We start from the raw sequence: 19,474 nt of genomic DNA, 5'->3' as shown, positions 1-19,474 counted from the left end.
TATCTATAGTCTACTCTAATTGAGACATTTATTCAAGAAATTCATTACAAAACAGCAAGACATATAGTACAGAGAAATTTTATGTCAGAGCGGGATTTAAACGAACTTTGTTTTACCAGTGAGCGTGAGCAGTACATGAATGGAGCATTCGCTTGGGTCGTGAGCAATTGAGCAGACCGCACTGGCATAGAGCGGAATATTGAGCGGAGAATCACACCGATCCTCTTCAATTACATGCTCTGATGTCTGCTGTTATAAAAAAGCTTAAGGCTTTAATTTCCTATGATGCTAACTTCTTGAATCATATTTTACACCTTTGGCAAAATAGGTCTATTACAGCTATGTAGAAAGATCAAAGACTTTCCCAAGAAACAACGTTTTATCATGCGTCCTATTTTCTGTGTCCAAACTGTTAAAACTGGAATATAATTCCATAAAGTCCTATTACTACCACCCTAGAGTTATAGGTGTTTTAGCCTCAAAACATATGTATAAATGCGTTAAATACTTTTAGAATAATAAAAAAAAAAAAAAAAATAGAATGACTTGTACACTATTCAGCATAGAACAATTTAACTGAATTATTTTAATAGTAAAAATAAATTTAATTTCACAGTCCACAGTGTAGTAATGATGTTCCATGAGTAGGAATGTCACAATATCAGAGTCCATACAGCCCCAGTTAATCATGTTATAGTTAAGCATGTTATACTATTAAATATGTATAGATATGATGTTCAGCCTGACCTTTTCTCCAGTGTCACCTTTTGGCCCCTGCTCTCCCATGTCTCCCTGTCAGAGAAATAATATAATATTTAATATTTCAATATATTGCATAAACTGTACACAAGCAGTGTTGCCTCATTATACACTGTTGTTTCATGTTAAAACAAAACATTAGAGAAAACAAGAATAACTGGCTTTAGTTAAAAGATTAATTAAAAGTGTATACACTATTTACTGAGAGATCTATTAAAAAGCAAATACAGTTCTAAATGTGAGTTTAAAAAATGCAAAGAATGCAACTGTCAAGTTTTATTGTAACAAATAAAATGTCTATTTCTGCCGCTGGACTGGTGGGGATGACCTTTCTATGTTTGATTCCAGCCATTTTAAGCTCCAAAGAAATGTCTGGAGGTTTAGGGTGGGATGGAATCCGCTGCATTATGTTTGACCTGTTTGAAAATGTGTGGGTGTTTGACTCAATGAGACGAAATGGTCCAAAATTGGTCTAAATGAGCAATTTCAGAAAGAAAGGGTGGTGGAAGCCTATGGTTAAGGGTAAGTCTGCCCACTGCTTCAAGTATGATCCCTGGTAGGAGTGATCCAAGACATAAAGAGAAACAGATTCAACATTGTCCCCTTGACACATTGTCCTCATAATTAATGGACTGTCACCGAGAATAAAGCTTTTGACAAGTAACAAACTTTTTAATACTGTGCCATGTGTGTTTGGCTGCCTTTGTGAAAGTAATTTAGAAAAAGAGCTCTGAAGACACACATGGCGGTGCATAAAATAGGAGAAAATTAATAATTGTCATGTGCTTATACTAATTCCTTTTAATTTTAGGAAATGAGTTGCAAATTCAATCTATGACCAATGACAATGCTGCGCTTGATTTAGGCACTATGGGAAAACGTCTTCGTTTGACCGGTTGTGAACACGTAAGGCAAACACAGCAAAGAATTTGGCGTAAATAACCTTTGAGGATGGCGTCATCGGAATGCGCATGTCAGAGGCTATAAATAGACGTGTGACAGGTGTGCTCATCATGTTTTTTTGTCTTCAGAACTGCATTGTGTACCGTGTGTGCTGGAACATCTTCAACTCAAACTATACCCTTTTGTTATGAGTTAGATTTGTCAGGCAGGAATAAAGCCTTTCTCACTCTCTTTCTCTACAACGAAAAAAAAAGAGAATCATGTCGAGAGAATGGCGAGTGCAACGTATGTGTTACACTCCCGCCCGCTCCCGCAATATGTATGTCCACTCCTGCCCGCACCCGCAAAACTTTGAGAATTTATTCCCGGACAATAATAGAGATGCATTGATTTTGTGTCTTCTCCCGTCCCGCAGGAAAAAAACACGTATTTGTATTGCTATTATTAAAGAGATTCATGGGGTTGTTTGTTTTGTTTTCCCTGGTCTGCATGTATTCTGACGCACTGATCAGGAAGATGAATAGTAGTCCAAATGTCAGCCTTGCTTAGGTTTTGTGCTGTAAATACCTGTTTGAGGTTCTTTTGCACATCATTTATTGACATCTCTCCATCATGTCGACTCACTAGGTTACCTCCCGAATTCTCAGGGTTTTTTTTAGCCGCCCATTCCCGCCCGCAGCAAAGTTCAAACCGCCCGCACCCCCGAGATTTACGTTGGGTCCCGCGGGACCCGATGGGACTCAATCCCAATGCAGCCCTCTAATACAGATTACGGGGCCGCTAAATATGTATATAATGCGAGGGAACTGAGCAGACGTGAGATTCCCTTTCTCTATTATTCCTATAAAGCCGTGCAAATGAATTTTATGATTCTTTGTAGAAACTGCTCTAATATGAAAATGACTATATTCAACCTTTCATCCAGACCGTTTTTACTTATCAGATTGATATTTGGCTGCATTTAGTTCTGAGAAAGGATTAATAATCATCTGATTTGAGAAGTTAGATGCTCGTACTAATATCTCGTCTGACTGTTAGTTGGCTAGATTTAATTCTAAGGAATTCAATGGCAAAATAGCCATCTAGAGATGGACTTTGAAAACGTCTCAGGTTACGTATGTAACCCTGGTTCCCTGATAGGGAACGAGACGCTGCGTTTGAGACGCGGTGGGAACGCTCTGCGTGATACGTCGTGAAGCACGTGTAAAATCAGTCCAATGGAAGCCCGCTACGACATAGGTGACGTCATTGACCAGGAAACTATAAAGCACCCTTGAAATCAGACCGCGACAGCTTCTGAAAGGCCTGAAGCAAGTCGATCAGGGCATGCAGGAAGTATGGCAGGCAAACGCAGCGTCTCGTTCCCTATCAGGGAACCAGGGTTACATACGTAATCTGAGACGTTCCCTTTCAAGGGAACTCGAGCTGCGTTTGAGACGCGGTGGGAACCCCATCCCCACTATGCCATAATGACAAATGCCCGTTCTGTGTGAAGTCCTGCGCACACTAAGAAGCAAGCAGCCTCGCCCCAGGAGTGGAGAGGTCAAGGTCATAGAACCTGACAAATGTATGAGGAGAGGACCATCCTGCCGCATTACAAACGTCAAGAAGAGAAACACCCGAAATTAAGGCCAAAGAGGCCGCCCTACTCCGAGTAGAGTGGGCCCGCACAGCCATAGGTGAAGGCTGTCCGGCCGCTTCATAACCCAATGAAATAGCCTCGACTATCCATTTACTCATAACCTGTTTAGATGCAGGGCATCCTCTCTTGAGTGACCCAAAACAAATAAATAGTTGCTCAGATTTACGCCAGAGGGCAGTTCTGTGAACGTAGGCATCTAAAGCCCGGACTGGACATAACAGGTTAAGCTGTTCCTGGTCTGGGGTATTAAAGGGTGGAGGATAAAAGGCCTGCAGCACTATTGGGCCCCCAACATTCAGTGGGACCTTAGGGATATAACCTGACCTGGGGTAGAGAAATGCCTTCACCATACCAGGTGCAAATTCCAGACATGAAGGAGCAACCGACAGAGCATGTAAATCACCAATTCTCTTGATAGAGGAAATAGCAAGGAGAAATAAAGATTTTAGGGTGAGGAATTTTTCTGAAACCTCCTCAATGGGCTCGAAGGGAGCCAAGGCCAGACCCTCAAGTACAATGGCCAGGTCCCATGCCGGTGCTCTAGAGTGCAGTGCAGGTCTCAACCTCAATGTACCACGAAGAAAGCGAGTGATTAAAGGATCTCTCCCAATATAAGCACCCCCCAGAGGGGTGTGGTAGGCAGATATAGCCGCCACATAAACCTTCAAGGTGGAAGGAGATAATCTGGCAGAGAAACGGTCTTGCAGGAAATCAAGAACTGAACCAACAGGGCAGTTAACATGATCTAAGCGACGTTCACCACACCAAGTGGAGAATAATTTCCATTTCAATATATAAAGCCTTCTCGTGGAAGGAGCTCTGGATTGGAGGATGGTCTCAACGACCTCAGTCGAGAGACCGGATTCCCTGAGCCGGGCCCCTTCGAGGCCAGGCCCACAGTTTCCACAATTCCGGCCGAGGGTGAAATATTGTGCCCCCTGCCTGGGACAACAGGTCCCTCCTGAGAGGAATCTCCATGGGAGAGCCGTCCAGTAGAGACACTAAGTCCGAGAACCCAACTCGGGTCGGCCAGTAAGGGGCTACTAGTAGCAGACGAGCCCCTTCTCGGCGAACCCTCTCCAGAACCCCCGGGAGCATCGGTATCGGGGGAAAGACGTACAGGTGCAGCCTCGGCCACACCTGCACCATGGCATTCAGTCCGAGAGGAGCTGGGTGCATGAGAGAAAACCACATGGGGCAATGAGTTGAATCTAATGCGAAAGTGTCTACTTGAGCCTGACCGAACTTCTCCCACAGGAGCTCCACCACCTCTGGGTGAAGTCTCCTCTCCCCGGGCCTCAGCCCCTGTCTTGACAGAATATCCGCTCCCACATTCTGTTTCCCTGGAATATATACTGCCCTGAGTGACAGCAATCTCCCTTGGGACCAAAGGAGGATCTGATGGGCCTGTTTGCAAAGGTGTCGTGACCTCAGACCCCCCTGATGGTTGATGTAAGAGACCACCGATGTGTTGTCTTTGCGGACCAACACATGACGGCCTCTCAGGTCTGGCAGGAAATATTTGAGCGCTCGAAATACCGCCATCATCTCCAAACGATTTATGTGCCAGGAACATTGATGGTCCTGCAAAGACCTTGCGCCGAGCGGCCACTCATGACCGCTCCCCATCCCGTGAGTGAAGCATCCGTCGAAAGCGTGACGCGTCGACAAGAAGCCCCCAGCACTGGGCCCTGGGCGAGGAACCAAAGTTTCTTCCACATGACCAAGGCACGAAGGCATAGCCGCGTGACCTTGATCCTGCGGAACGGATTTCCCCTCTGAGAAAACCCCTTGGTCCTGAGCCACCACTGCAGGGGTCTCATGTACAGAAGGCCAAAAGTAATTACGTTGGGCGCAGCTGCCATGAGACCCAACAGTCTCTGAAACTGTTTTACAGTGAGTGACTGGCCTAGTTTCACATTCCTTACGGCTATGAGAATCGCAGAGATACGCGCAGGAGACAGACGTGCCTGCATTGTGGTCGAATCCCAAATTACCCCCAGAAAAGTGGTCCTCTGAGCAGGGAGGAGCACACTCTTTTTGGTGTTGAGCCGCAACCCCAAATTCTTTATGTGGGACAGAACGACATCTCGATGCCGAACTGCCAACTGCTCTGACTGAGCTAAAATCAACCAATCGTCAATGTAATTCAATACGCGAATGCCCTGGTGTCTCAAAGGAGCCAGAGCTGCATCCACGCATTTTGTAAAGGTGCGAGGTGATAAACCTAGGCCGAATGGAAGGACCCGATACTGGTAAGCTTCGCCCCCGAAAGCGAACCTCAGGAACTTCCTGTGATGAGGATGGATAGATACATGGAAGTACGCGTCCTTCAAGTCTATTGTGACAAACCAGTCCTCGGACTGAATCTGTGATACAGTCTGTTTGAGTGTAAGCATTTTGAACTTGAGTTTCTGAACTCTGCTGTTTAAATGGCGCAGATCTAGAATAGGACCCAACCCTCCATCCTTCTTTGGAACAATGAAGTAACGGCTGTAAAACCCTGACTCTCTGCTGGGAGGAGAAACCCTTTCTATAGCTCCTTTTTGAAGAAGCGTCAGTACTTCCTGCTCCATAACCAGAGCCTGCTCTGAGTCCACTAACGTAGAGAGGACCCCCTGAAATCTGGGCGGACGAGAACCGAACTGAATTCTGTAACCCTTTTCTATTATACGCAGGACCCATGAAGAAATATTTGGCAGAAGTTTCCACGCTGCCAGAAATTCCGATAGGGGAACCAGTCCCTCGGGACTGGTCTCTGGATTTGATGGAACAATCATCTCGGTGCCCTGAAGCGGCGAACCGGCAGGTAACAACCGAACTGACCGTTCTACAACCCTCCTCAGAGGATTTGTTTTTGCTGATATCTGTGTGTGTGTGCGGAGCTCGTAGACGGACGAGACTGCTCAAGCTTTATGTTGCGAGTAGCCTCGGGGACACTGGACCGGCGAGGAAGAAACCTCTGAAACGCAGCCGCTTGTTTTTTGTTTTCTTGGAACCGATCGACAACACAATTTATAGCGTCGCCGAACAGACTTGATGGTGAAAGCGGTGCATCCAGAAGAACAGATCTATCTTTGTCTTTAATATCTGAAAGATTTAGCCATAAATGACGTTCCGTGGCCACCAGGGCTGCCATAGAACGGCCCACAGATTTGGCTGTTTCCTTGGTGGCCCGGAGAGACAGATCTTTCGTGCGACGCAATTCTCGAATTGCCTCAGCACTAACTTCCTCACAACTGTCCATGTCCCTCAGCAGGTCAGCCTGGTATGCTTGGAGAATCGACATAGTATGTAAGCATGCCGCTACCTGACCTGCTGCCGAATACGCTTTACCCACTAACAAAGATGTATTTTTTAATGGTTTAGAGGGTAATGTCGGGGCTTTCAGAGAAGACGATGACTCGGGGGAGAGATAGCTTGCTAGCGTGTCTTCAGCACGAGGCATAGTCAAATAACCAAAGTGATCAATCCCTTGACCTTTGCTATAGTTACTAGTCTGCTGATTATGCACTCTGAAAGAAGCCGGTTTAATCCACGATCTCGAGACCTCGGTGTGGAGATCGGGAAAAAACGGGAGTTCCCGCCGAGGAGGTCCTGATCTAGATGGCAGATATCGTTCATCTAAAAGACTCTTTCTAGATTCAACATCAACATCATTGGCTGGCCACTCAATATTTAATTTAGTAACAGCACGAGATAAAACCTCCCAAAGCTCCTCATCAGCAGGGGAATGAGCTGGCGAACACTCAATATCCCCCATATCAGCGACATCCAGATCCTCAGAACTGGATAGCCGCAATATTGGTGCCTCAGCCTGGGAAGGAGAAGCCGCAGAGCGGGCTCCTTCCTGGGCAAAGACACCGGATCCAGCAGGTAAGGGCTGAGAAAGGGCGGGGCCCGTCTCAAACCCCGCTACTAGGTCCATCTGCGAACCCCAAGATGAAAGCCGACGATGTGCCTCGGCAGCAGCGGGACCCGCACCTCGGGGAGCGCGAACCGAACCGTCCTCCTCAAAGAACGCCCGGCGAGAGCGGAGAGTTTTCATAGACAAACTCATGCAATGCTCACAATCAGCCCCCTCGAGGACTGACTGGGCATGCTCCACTCCCAAACAAGCAATACACATACGGTGTGTGTCCCCACCCGTGATATAACGAGGGCAGGGAACAACACAACGCTTATAACTCTGCTTGCTCGCCATGGTGATATATATATATATATATATATATATATATATATATATATAAGGGGCTTGACAGACAACAATAAATAGACAAGGACAGATATACAGAGAGCGCTTGATGAAGTTGCAGAAGCTGTCGCGGTCTGATTTCAAGGGTGCTTTATAGTTTCCTGGTCAATGACGTCACCTATGTCGTAGCGGGCTTCCATTGGACTGATTTTACACGTGCTTCATGACGTATCACGCAGAGCGTTCCCACCGCGTCTCAAACGCAGCTCGAGTTCCCTTGAAAGGGAACGCCACGTTTGAGTGCTCCTCCCAAAATGATAACGTGCATGAGGAGTTACTCGAGGTGGTCACTCGTGCACTGGCCAGATTGCAGCCAGATTGGCCACAGGAGAAAGAGCAAGCGCTCGAAGTTAGAGCAGATTTCTGTCCGGTGGCCATGGGGACAGTTCTCAGCGATGGTCTCTCCCTTTCTTCATGTGTCTTTGTGCCCTCGACGTCTACTTATTCGATTATAGTGGGTGCAAGAACACGTGGTTATACAATGATGCCCCTGTTGGAAGAAACACTCGTGGGCTATCTCTCTTGGGAGCTTATCGTCACTTAAAAAGTGAGCACTCCCAATCTAGCCATGTTGAACAACATTCACGTTGGTGTTTCGGGCGGCAGTGGTTTCCAGCGAAATGTTAAATATTCAGTTGCTTCCTGCCTTTCCCCAGGACACGGGATATTTACCATTCCTCCATCAAGACGTTGCGTCACAAGACACTGTGTCAAAATTAGTGCCCCTTTCGGAGAAGTTGGCAGAGTGGAAACTACTGCCAGACATATCTTCATTGGGCTCTTAAAACCATACAAAGGGCTACAGAATACAGTTTGCACGCCGTCCTCCGTGTTTCAACGCCGTGGTCTCCACTACTCCAGCCCTGCTGGTTAGTCTGCTATCCTCTCCCCCCCTTTGTGCATATTTTAAATAAAATGGACACAATGAAATTAGTCGACTAATCGAAAAATTAGTCGAAAAATTAATCGTTAGAAAATTAGTCGTTAGTGGCAGGATTAAACAACAGACACTTCCCTGACGGGCTGGGGTGAGCTCTTACATGGCGGTCCAGCCCAAGGGGTCTGGAGAGGCTGTCATCTTCGATTGGCACATCAATTGCCTTGAATTGAGGGCTGTATTTCTGACCCTGAAGTACTTCCTTCACCAGTTAAGAGGCTACCATGTCCTGGTGTGTGTGGACAACACTGCGGTAGTCACTTATATAAATTGCCAGGGTAGACTGCGTTTGCGCAGTTTGAACAAACTTGCGGAGCATCTTCTGCTTTGGGCTCAGGACAAGTTCCTTTCCCTAAGGGCGATTCACAATCCCGAAAGCATGAATGTGGGAGCAGATTTATTGTCAAGACGGGAGTTCACACAATGGGGATTTTAAGATTTTACGATGGACCTCTTCGCTTCACAAGAAACAATGTCCCCTTTACTTTTCGCTGACTTCTCTAGCCCCCCTGGGTCTGGATGACATGGCCCATGCATTTTTCCACCGATCGCTCTGCTCCCAGGAATCCTGGCCAAGGTCCGTCAATAAGGGTCATGCCTCTTGCTGATAGCGCCTCGATGGGCGACCAGAATCTGGTTCCCAGAAATAGTATCTTGCCTCGACGGCTCGGCCTGGTCGATACCCTAACAGGAGAGATCTCCTGTCTCAGGCGCAGGGGACAATATTCCATCCCCGGCCCGAGCTACGGAATCTTCATGTTTGGACTTGAGTGGGACCGGCTAAGAGATGCTGGACTTCCAGCGGATGTATTACAGACCATTCTGAGTGCTAGGGCTCCCTCCACCAGAAGAATGTACGCCTTTAAGTGCCGCGTCTTTGAAAGGTGGTGCACTATACATCGTGCAGACCCAGTCCACAGCCAGATTGTTTCAATGCTGGAGTTTCTGCAGGAGAAGCTGTCAGCAGGTACGTCCTTCTACTCTCAGAGTATTTGTGGCTGCCAATTGCAACTTGCCATGATCTGATTGACGGGGTTTTAGTGGGTAAACCCCTTCTGATCGCCCGCTTTATTCGTGGGCTAGGCAACTGAGGGCTCCCTTCAGAGTCAAAGTTCCATCATGGTACTTAGCCGTGGTCCTTGAAAGACTAGTCAATAACCCATTTGAACCAATAGAGTCAGCCCTGGTCATGCTTCTGATCCTGGAGCAGGAGAGACTTCACTTTCTGTGTTCAGTTTGTGCTCTTCAGATTTACGTCCACCGCACTAGTCAGTAGCATAAATCAGAGCAGATGTTAATTTGGTATGGGGGCCGTGACCGGGGGGTGGCCGCCACAAAGCAGACTATGCCACATTGGATGCCATCACCCTAGCTTTTAAGGCGCGCGTTCAAACTTTGCCTCTAGGCGTTAGGGCTCATTCTAACAGGGGATTTGTGATGTGGCAGGCTGGTCCTCTCCGCACACATTTATTCTATTTTATAGTTTGGATGTTCATGTTACTCTGAGCTCACATGTCCTTAGATGTCGACTTCCCAAGCTCATGTCTGAGGCCCTTGAGAGTAGCTTTTGAAAGGGAACGTCTTGGGTTACTTGACTGTAACCCTGTTCCCTGAAAAACTGGGAACGAGATGCTGCGCTTCATTACAGCACTGAGGCCGTGTTTAGGACGTTCTTCAGACAAAATGATTGATGAGTGCACCTGCCACATGTCTATTTATAGCCTCTGACATGTGCATTCCGATGAGGTCATAATCAGAAGTTATTTAAGCCAAATTCTTTGGCGTGTTTGCCACATGTGTTCACAACTGCTCAAACGAAGACGTTTTCCTATAGCGCTTAAATCAAGCGCAGTATCTTGTTCTCGCTTTTTCAGGGAACAGGGTTACAGTCAAGTAACCTGAGACATTTTAAAAGCTTTACTCTTCCATTCCTTAATCACTGATTTTAATACTGAAAGCTTTGGGGATAATATTATTTTTATGTTGCTCTACCAAAAAAATAGAAAAAATATGTTTTTCCATATATTGAAGCAACAGAATTATGCTGATCCCCAGAAATCAAAAACATGCATAACAAAACACCTCTGACATATTATAATTTTGAGTAAAAACATGTTTTACCTTCTCACCCTGTTCACCTCTGTCACCCTGATGGAAAATAAATTAAGCAGCGTTAAATATATAAAGACTAGAAACTCAAGGACTAGGGTGTACCAAAGAGTCCAGCTTGATCAGATCACATCTGGGGTTAAATTCATTTTCATTTAAGATATGAGGCTCGTGTTACAGATGCCCTGTACTTTACTGTACATGCCATCTTACTTACATCTTACTGTACATGACCTGTGGGGTAATGAACATGGAATTTATCCATTTAAAATAAACATTACTCACTCCCAGAACAGCTTTAGGCCTAATACATACACTGAAAACACAACAGATCATCTATAAATATCAACTATCATGGCCATATCATTTAATATCATAAAGTGCACATTTGATCTTTAAAAAGTTATATGCCCATGTAAGGACATGGGCATATAACTTTTTAAAGATCAAATGTGCACTTTATGATATTAAATGATATGGCCATGATAGTTGATATTTGACTTCTAATAATGAGATAATCTACTGATTTAAAAAATTTTTTAGCCATTATCTAAATGGAACTTGTAATGAGTATAGATATTTTCTATAATCAATCTCATGCTCTGATGAAATCTAATCCTGGCGTACCCATATCTCCCTACAAATAACAGAACACACAGTGATCTATTCAGCCCATTTCTTTAAAAAGAGTCATGTGACTTCTTACACAAGGATAAAAAACATCCCCACCAACACCCCTCGATTACTTTATAAAATAAAGACATTTACTGAATTAACTGTCTCCATGATGAACTAGATTGCATTTAAAGGAGCCTTGGACTGTTTTATAACTGCAGTGCATCTGAGAGCTATTACATGAGACCTGGCATCCAACATTTAGAACCACCGGAAAACAGTCTTACTCTGTTTCCAATTAATGCACACCCTTCAGTTTTAATGAATTTCTAAATGCTTGAGAAGATTACAAGACTGGTATGCATCAGCTTCCCTCATTCCCCTATATGAGCAACATGGAAATATTTTTACAACAAAACCTTTTTCCAACACAACCTATTATGCTGTATTTGAAATTGAAATAAGTTTTGGCCTCACAGCTAGCATCCTTGGTCAAATTTAAAAACATACACTCTTCAAGTTCAGATTTTAAACCAAAGAAATGACTCATGACTCTGCAGTGAATAGATTCATAATCTGGCTCAATGTTTCACTATAATAATGATAATACCAGTGTAATACTTCACGGAAATGGTAAATTTAGCTTTGTTTCAGATGATTATTGGACAAGGCAATTTTATTCATTATGACAATATTCTTTCCCCAGCCAACTAAGTATGTGTTATTCCTGAAAATTAAAAGCGAATAAAGGCAAACATAGGAAATGTATTGTGTATTCAAAAAAATACATTTTTGATTGAAATGTAAAACAAATAAAGATATCTGTTATCTTACCTTTATTCCATCGATACCTGGAAAACCAGGTGGCCCATTGGAACCCTACAAGTGAAATGTACAAATTGTCTTTAGATATATGACCCGTGTTTGCAAATTTTGAGACAAAAAATGACTGCCAATTGAATTTTAGTTTGAAGCCAATAGAATCAGCAAAGTCAATTTTGAAAAAAATCGACTTAAAGTTTTCTGAAGGTTTCCAAAACAAAATCATCTAGCAACCATATCTTAAAATCCCTGGTAATAACACCAAATTTGGCATACACCAAGTCAAAACCAAATATTTCACATCTATAGGCTAAATATATATTCAATTTTGTCTTCCATTATACCACAATTGTTTGATTAACATTAATGAAACAGACAGACAGCCTATGACCTACTGTACCGCATGGACCTACAATAATGTTACACATCAGATGTTTTTCCCCAACAGTTAACCAAACGCTCACATAAGACAGATAATATTTGCGTGAATACTCGCCAGGACAGATATTTTGAAAAGCTGTAATTCTGTGTGTGTATATCGGGGTTGTGCGCTGTCTGAGCCGTATGTACGCATCGGATCTATCAGTCACCCAGAGTAAGATCATTTTTCATGGACCAAGGAATGGTACTCCTCTCAGAAAACATACAAATGAAGATACTTTTAGATGTTAAATTTGGAGCATTGGGATCGCTAGACGAAGGCTTAATGAACTAATTTTATGAATACCTTAAAATCTACCTTTTTTCACTTGTTTTGCCTGTAGCTCGAAATTATCCACTGCAGCACGGGTCACATATATTTTAAATAAATGAGATATTAAGATATAGAAACTAGAAATTTCCAAGTTTCTGAAAAAAAGTAGTTAAGTTAGTAGCATAACTATTAGTTAGTTTTTCTCTAACACTGTCAAATAACATATTAACCGGGATGTTAAATTGTTTTGCTAGGCATTATAACTCACAAAATGTGGCGTCATTTACCTAGTCAACAGTGCCTGAATAAAGCATGTAACACTGTCAGCAGCAAAGCAGGTCTGGTCTAGTGGCTGACAAAGATGATTAGTCAGCACCATGTACTGTACAGTAAACGCAGACATAAAACCCTCTTGTGTTTACATGCTCTCAGTGTGCATGTCTAGATGTAGCGGCCGGGACCTACGTCCGCTTAGTAGGGGTAAATCACTCTTCCCTGAATGGCAAGAAATCAGAGGATCTAAGTCCCTAACCCCCAGGCCTATTAATCTCGTGGCTACTCTGCCTGCTCAGTAAAGCACAATAGTTTAGGCTTTAGGATTTGGACAGGTCACAGTGGAGACCTAAAGTGCAGAATATCAGTACCCTAACTGTCAGTGTGTGTGACGTAACTTGTATTCCCCCTACCTACTATACTGTACTTTACAGACAGAGGATGAGACACCCCTACTTCAGGGAAGATGGAAAAACTTCACAGTAAAAGCAGTAGTATAAAAGTCGAGAAATTAGTGGTTATGTATTATACTAAGTAACAGTATTCTAATACTGAGTAAAATAGTTACAAAGAAAAAAAAGAAAGAGAAAAAATAATATATTTTTATAAATCAAATGTAAAACCTATAGGAATGGTTTCCCTATCAACCTGCAACCATCATACAATGTTCAAACCCTTGTATTAACATCCACTTCCCCAGAGTGGCTCAACAACACTTTGAAAGTTTTACTTAACAACATCAACATGTATCTAAATACACTGCAGATAAACCTCATATGCAAATAACAGCAGTATATACTTGTGAATGTAATTCACACAACAGTAACTTTCAGGTCAATGAGAAAAAGTTTCGCACAATACACTTAACAACACTCCATGACCAACCTCAGTTTAATGTTCCTTTTGGTTCGGATTGTCCACGTTACGTACGTGCCGACTGTACACCAATTAATAGAACATGTCCGTCACGAGGGTGTTGCTATCCCGTGACAATGGTGGAGTCATGTGTGGCAGGGTAACTTAATACTCATCAACCGCACCATATATCAATGGCCTGAGAGCTGGTGGGAGAGGGAGAGAGCAGGTGAGATGAGCCACACACACGTCCCGGGCTATAGCAGTGAACTGGCTGGTTGTCTTCCTTCCCTTGCGAGACAAGCTTCCAACGTTGGTGACGAGCTAGTAGTATAACTAAATAATCAACACTTTGCACTTCCTAGCGAGAACGTTTGCCTCTATGCAAACTATACTTGTTGATGATATGACGACGGATTAATTTTCAGTACAGATGGCGTGAAGTCTTCCGCTCTTACACACGCCACTCAAACCGTAACTGTTCCGTAGCTCAGACCAAAACGTGTAGCACACGCAATAACTAAGAGCTAAACTGTTATTTACTGAATTATCATACCGAAATCTCCGTCAGTATGGGACCTCTTCGGACGCCGCCATCCTCTCTGTTGTTCTCTTTTTTCTTTTTTTTTGTCCTGCCCTCTCCTCTCCTCTCATTCACCAGTGCACACGCCTGCAGGTCATTGATTGGCCGATTTTATATCCAAGGTCCTGTGTGCGATTGGTTGAGAATATTCTGGGGGATTTCTTCATGTTATCGTGGGGGCTACATGTCAAGAATTATGTGCACACTCTGGGTGTACACCTACATCCCCCCCCCTTCCAAACCCTGCCACATAATAGACTTCACTGTTTGAGTCCCTTGCTAAACCACAGTGCATGTTCCTATTATTAGTATATATGTATTATATGTATAACATCAATACATCCAGAACAGAAGTACACATGCATTCATTTCTTTTAGACTTTCGTTAGTGTAAAACAAAATCACATAAAAAAACAAAACATAAAGGAAAAGGAGCTCACTTCAGAACATACCCCTCCCGATATATAACAGGTAACTGACCCCTAGTGTTCCTCTGTGGGCGTCTCACTATTACAGACTCATTATCTGACTCTGAGTTATCTGCATCCTCAACTAAACTCCCCACAACAGACCCCTCCCCAGAGCTAGCATTAGAGGCTCCTCCACTTTAATGATCAGATACCTCCCCCAGGCTACCACCCAAGACTGCCTCTGGCTCAACATCCCGCAGCTCCCCTTGACTAGCCCCTATACTCTCGCCTGGTGTTGGTGCATTGTGATGGGTATGAGGAATGCAAACTAACCCAACAAGGTCAGTGTCTGAACCAGATGTAGCTCTCTTGTGCCTGGGAGCAACTGCTTCTCTAATAGGTGTCTGAAAGGTGCAATGCTTCATCTGATTTCGGTGCACTACTTCTGACGGCCCCCCAGTTTCGGGCCTGACCGTGAAGACTAAATATGGCTCTGTCTCCAACTTGTCTTGGATCTTGTTCCTTCCCCTTGGTCGATGGTTCCTTAGCAGTACTCGATCCCCCGATCTGACAAGTGCAGTGCGTGACTTTCGATCGTAGAGCCGTTTGCGTCGCTGCGACACATCCTGAGCGGCGTCCCCAGCCGCCTCTGCTGCCGCTTTCAGCCTCTCGTGGTGGTCGAGGACCCAATCATCGAGGTTGTCAATGTCACTGGGCTCCAAGTCTCTTCCCCCCAGAATGTCCTGAGGCAGTCGTGCATCTCGCCCGAAGAGGAGATAGAATAGTGAGTATCCTGTTGTGAACATGACTGTTATAAGCCATCACAAGCTCAGTAAGATACTCCTTCCAATTGCGTTTACTCTCTGGCGTCAAAGTTCAGAGCATATCATGCATCGTTCTATTGAATCGCTCGCATTGTGTGTTGCCCTGGGGGTGATATGGGCTTGTACGACTCTTGGAGATGCCATAGATACGACAGAGTTCTTTGATGGCACTGGCTTCAAAGCTGCGCCCCTGGTCTGAGTGAAGCCTAGAGGGGCAGCCATAATACACAAACCAGTGTTTGACGATGGCCCTGGCTGTGGTTTTAGCAGACTAAAAGACCTCTAATCGGGTATAATCCATGGCCAGTACCTCCAGAGGTGTAGTCACATTAGTGCATGTCAATGGGGCTTGGATAGCTGGAAATATATCTTTGGCAAGTGCACAACGCTTACACTGCTTCACCCACTCATGTACGTCTCTGCTCATTGAGGGCCAGTAAAAACTGCGTGTCATACGTGCAAGTGTACCCTTCTGACTAAAATGACCCCCATGCTCATGTTCCATACTGAACACATGTTTCCGCAGAGCCTCTGGTAATACCAACTGGTGTACCTCCTCACCATCTCTGGGGTCACAAATGCTACGAAATAGGACACCATGACGGATGCTCAGTCGATCCCGTTGTGATGCCAGTTTTTTTCTCTGGAGCCATTTCCCGTAACTGGTTCTTATTGGGCCATGCGTTACATTTCGTTGCCCTTGCTATAGGGCCCACGACAGGATCCTCTGCCTGAAGTTGCTGAAGATCCTCCCAGCTATATCCAGTAACTATCCAGCATCTGGTGTGTGTAGCTAGCTGCACACTAGGCTTTCTTGCATTTGTCTTCTGTCCAGGCCATAGACAGGCACGCACTTCCTCAGCCTGAATGACCAGAAAGTCTTAATCAGTGTCGCTGACCTCAGGCTCCTGTGCTCGAGGGAGCCGAGACAGCACGTACGCATTTGTGTTCTCCCTCCCTGGCTTATAATGCACTTCAAAATCATATTCCGCTAACTGGGCGACCCACCTCTGCTCCACCGCCCTGAGGTTAGCTGTTTCGAGATAGCGCAGAGGATTATGATCGGTCACCACCACAAATCTAGAGTACATTAAGAAGTCCCGGAATTTTTCTGTTATTCCCCATTTAAGGGCTAGTAACTCGAGCTTAAATGCACTATAGTTTTTGTCATTCCGCTCAGAACCCCGGAGGCCTCGACTAGCAAAGCCGACCACGCGCTCCACCCCCTTTTGCCGCTGGCTGAGCACTACACCTAACCCAAGAAGGCTCCCATCGGTGGTAAGGGTGAAAGGGAGTGAAAAGTCAGGTTAAGCAAGTACCGGAGATGACATAAGGTGCTCTCTTAGCTTATCAAAGGCCTCTTGACACTCTCTACTCCACACAAAGGGAACAGACTGGCCTCCACTCTCTTTCTTGCCCTTTCCCATTAGAGAATGTAACGGCTTTGCTAACTGGGCGAAGTTCGGGACGAAACGCCTGTAATATGACATAAACCCCACCACTTGCCGCACATCTTTTGTACTCCTGGGCACCGGCCAGTCACAGAGTGCTTTGACCTTTTCCATGTCCACTTGGACACCCTCCGCAGAAACAATATGGCCCAATAATTTAACTTCTGACTTTAGCAGGAAACACTTGCTCGGTTTAAGCTTAAGCCCATGTTCCATCAGACGAGTGAATTCTACGTCCAGTTTCTCACAGTGGCTATCAAAATCGCTGGAAAAGACCAGTAAATCGCCCAGGTATATCAGTAACACGTCAAATGGCAGATCACCTAGGACTACCTCCATTAGCCTCTGAAATGAGGCAGGGGCATTGCAAAGACCAAACGGCATTCTAGTCCACTGATATAGGCCAAACGGGGTGGTAACAGACGTTTTCTCCTGATCGTCTTCATGAACAGCCACCTGAAAATAGCCTGCTGTCAAATCTAGCGACGAGAAGAGCTTCGCCTTTCCAAGGGCATCCAAGGACTCCTCAACCCTCGGGAGCGGGTAGGCATCCTTCAACTTGACACTGTTCAGCTTACGGTAATCGCAACAGAACCATACAGATTGGTCTGGCTTAATGACAATTACTGCAGGGGAGACCCACGGGCTGCAGCTTTCTTTGAGTACCCCCTGTGCGACCAAGTCCTGCACGTGTTTCTTAACCCTATGAGGTCTGATATCGCGCCGGTCCGATAGTCTCGCTTTTTTTCTTATCAGTGCAAAAGAGACTCAAAATACTCTGTTGATTTTAATCTTATGTGTTAGTGTTATACATCATTCGATCCTGTTAAGTGTTTATTTTTTTTGTGTATACTCACAATATAAACAAAGTATTGTGCTTTTAGTCAAATAAAGAAAAATAAACATGATGCTAGTTTTGCCTTCTCTCTGTCAGTGAAGTCCATTCTGAAACGCGTCCGAAAATTAACTGTAATTCCGCAAATACTTGTCATACAGGCACAAGTGTTTTTCCATAATGAAGCTTGAACTCTCTTCTTTTAAATGAATTAATTTATATAAAAAACAAATATTCTCAGTTTATGTAATCTGTATGAAAAGAGAGAGATGCCAGTCTTTTTCTTTCCAGCTCATTATACCTAGTTACGCGTTAATGTGCCACGCCCACGGAGAGCGTGCGGTATTCAAACGCAAATGATCTAAGGCAAGCCATTCAAACATGCCAACGCCCACCAGCTGGATTATAAAACAGATCAAGTTTAGTAAGTATCTTACTACCGCTGTGTACACAGCGTATCCCTACGCTGTGAGGAATAATACTATCTAATAACCCTGGAAAATGTACCAGAAGTGCTGGTAGTTTCATTTCGAGGAGCAACGGATCCAGCTGATGTAGTAAGTCATTTATTCTCAAGTGCTTTGTTCTAATCGCGATGTCTGTAAACCGCAAAAAGACTGTTTACATATGAATGTGTGTAGGCTAAATGATGAATGAACAGCACAGATGCCCGCGCGTTTACTACAGTTATACAGCGTGTGTCTGTGCCGTTCATTCACTCTCGCACCTACATTAGTAAACATGTACATGAACACATCCAAACTATATTGCTATCCTACTAAGATGAGTAAAAATAGACTGAAATATGTTGAAATAAAATGTCTGTATAAGCAACAAACTGCAAATTAACATGCTAATATAATATCATAAACACGATATGTTATAGACTAAATATGCATGTTTAGACAATATTTCGTGATTAGTTTTGGATAGATTATAAAGTTTTGACTGTAAAAAAGACTACTGTCACATTAAATAGGCTTTTGTTCGCCAATTTCTGCTCATATGTTACATATACTATAGTATGGGATGTTTTATCAAAAATAAAGTAGGTAGGCTATATTGAATTATCAACTAAGATGTAAGTGAGTGTTTGTTCCAATATTCAAACCAATGAAACTTTTACCTTTTTTAATACGTATGAAAAAATGTATACTTTTTACAAAGAAAGAATACACTTGAAATATTGTTAAAATTGTAATTGTTGTTGTAATTGTAACATATTTGTAATTGGTTACAATTTCTAATTGTAATATATATATATATATATATATATATATATATATATATATATATATATATATATATAAGCAACAATGAACGAGTGCCGAGAGTGAATGAACGGCACAGACACGCGCTGTATAACTGTAGTAAACGTGCGGGCGTCTGTGCTGTTCAGTCATCATTTAGCCTACACATAGACACGCAATTCATATTTAAACAGTCTTTTTGCGGTTTACAGACATCACGATTAGAACAAAGCACTTAAGAATAAATGACTTACTAC

The 19,474-nt window shown here is 43.9% G+C and overlaps 1 protein-coding gene across 1 annotated transcript in view; it reads right to left on the bottom strand.

Moving 5' to 3' along the window:
- The window catches only part of col25a1 (collagen type XXV alpha 1 chain), a 206,830-nt gene that overhangs the window by 93,067 nt on the left and 94,289 nt on the right, over nucleotides 1–19,474 (bottom strand). Inside the window, exons 6-8 of the mRNA XM_077229671.1 lie at nucleotides 12,055–12,099; nucleotides 10,618–10,644; nucleotides 748–792 (exon numbers count right to left, since the gene is read on the bottom strand). Coding sequence (XP_077085786.1) covers nucleotides 748–792; nucleotides 10,618–10,644; nucleotides 12,055–12,099 — 117 coding nt within the window. The remainder of the gene's footprint in view (nucleotides 1–747; nucleotides 793–10,617; nucleotides 10,645–12,054; nucleotides 12,100–19,474) is intronic.

Source organism: Siphateles boraxobius, unplaced genomic scaffold (genome assembly GCF_051911475.1).
Source record: "Siphateles boraxobius isolate OS27281-9 unplaced genomic scaffold, OSU_SipBor_1 130, whole genome shotgun sequence".
NCBI lineage: Eukaryota > Metazoa > Chordata > Actinopteri > Cypriniformes > Leuciscidae > Siphateles > Siphateles boraxobius.
Note: the sequence above shows the minus strand (reverse complement) of the source record. Positions and strands in the feature narration are given on the sequence as shown.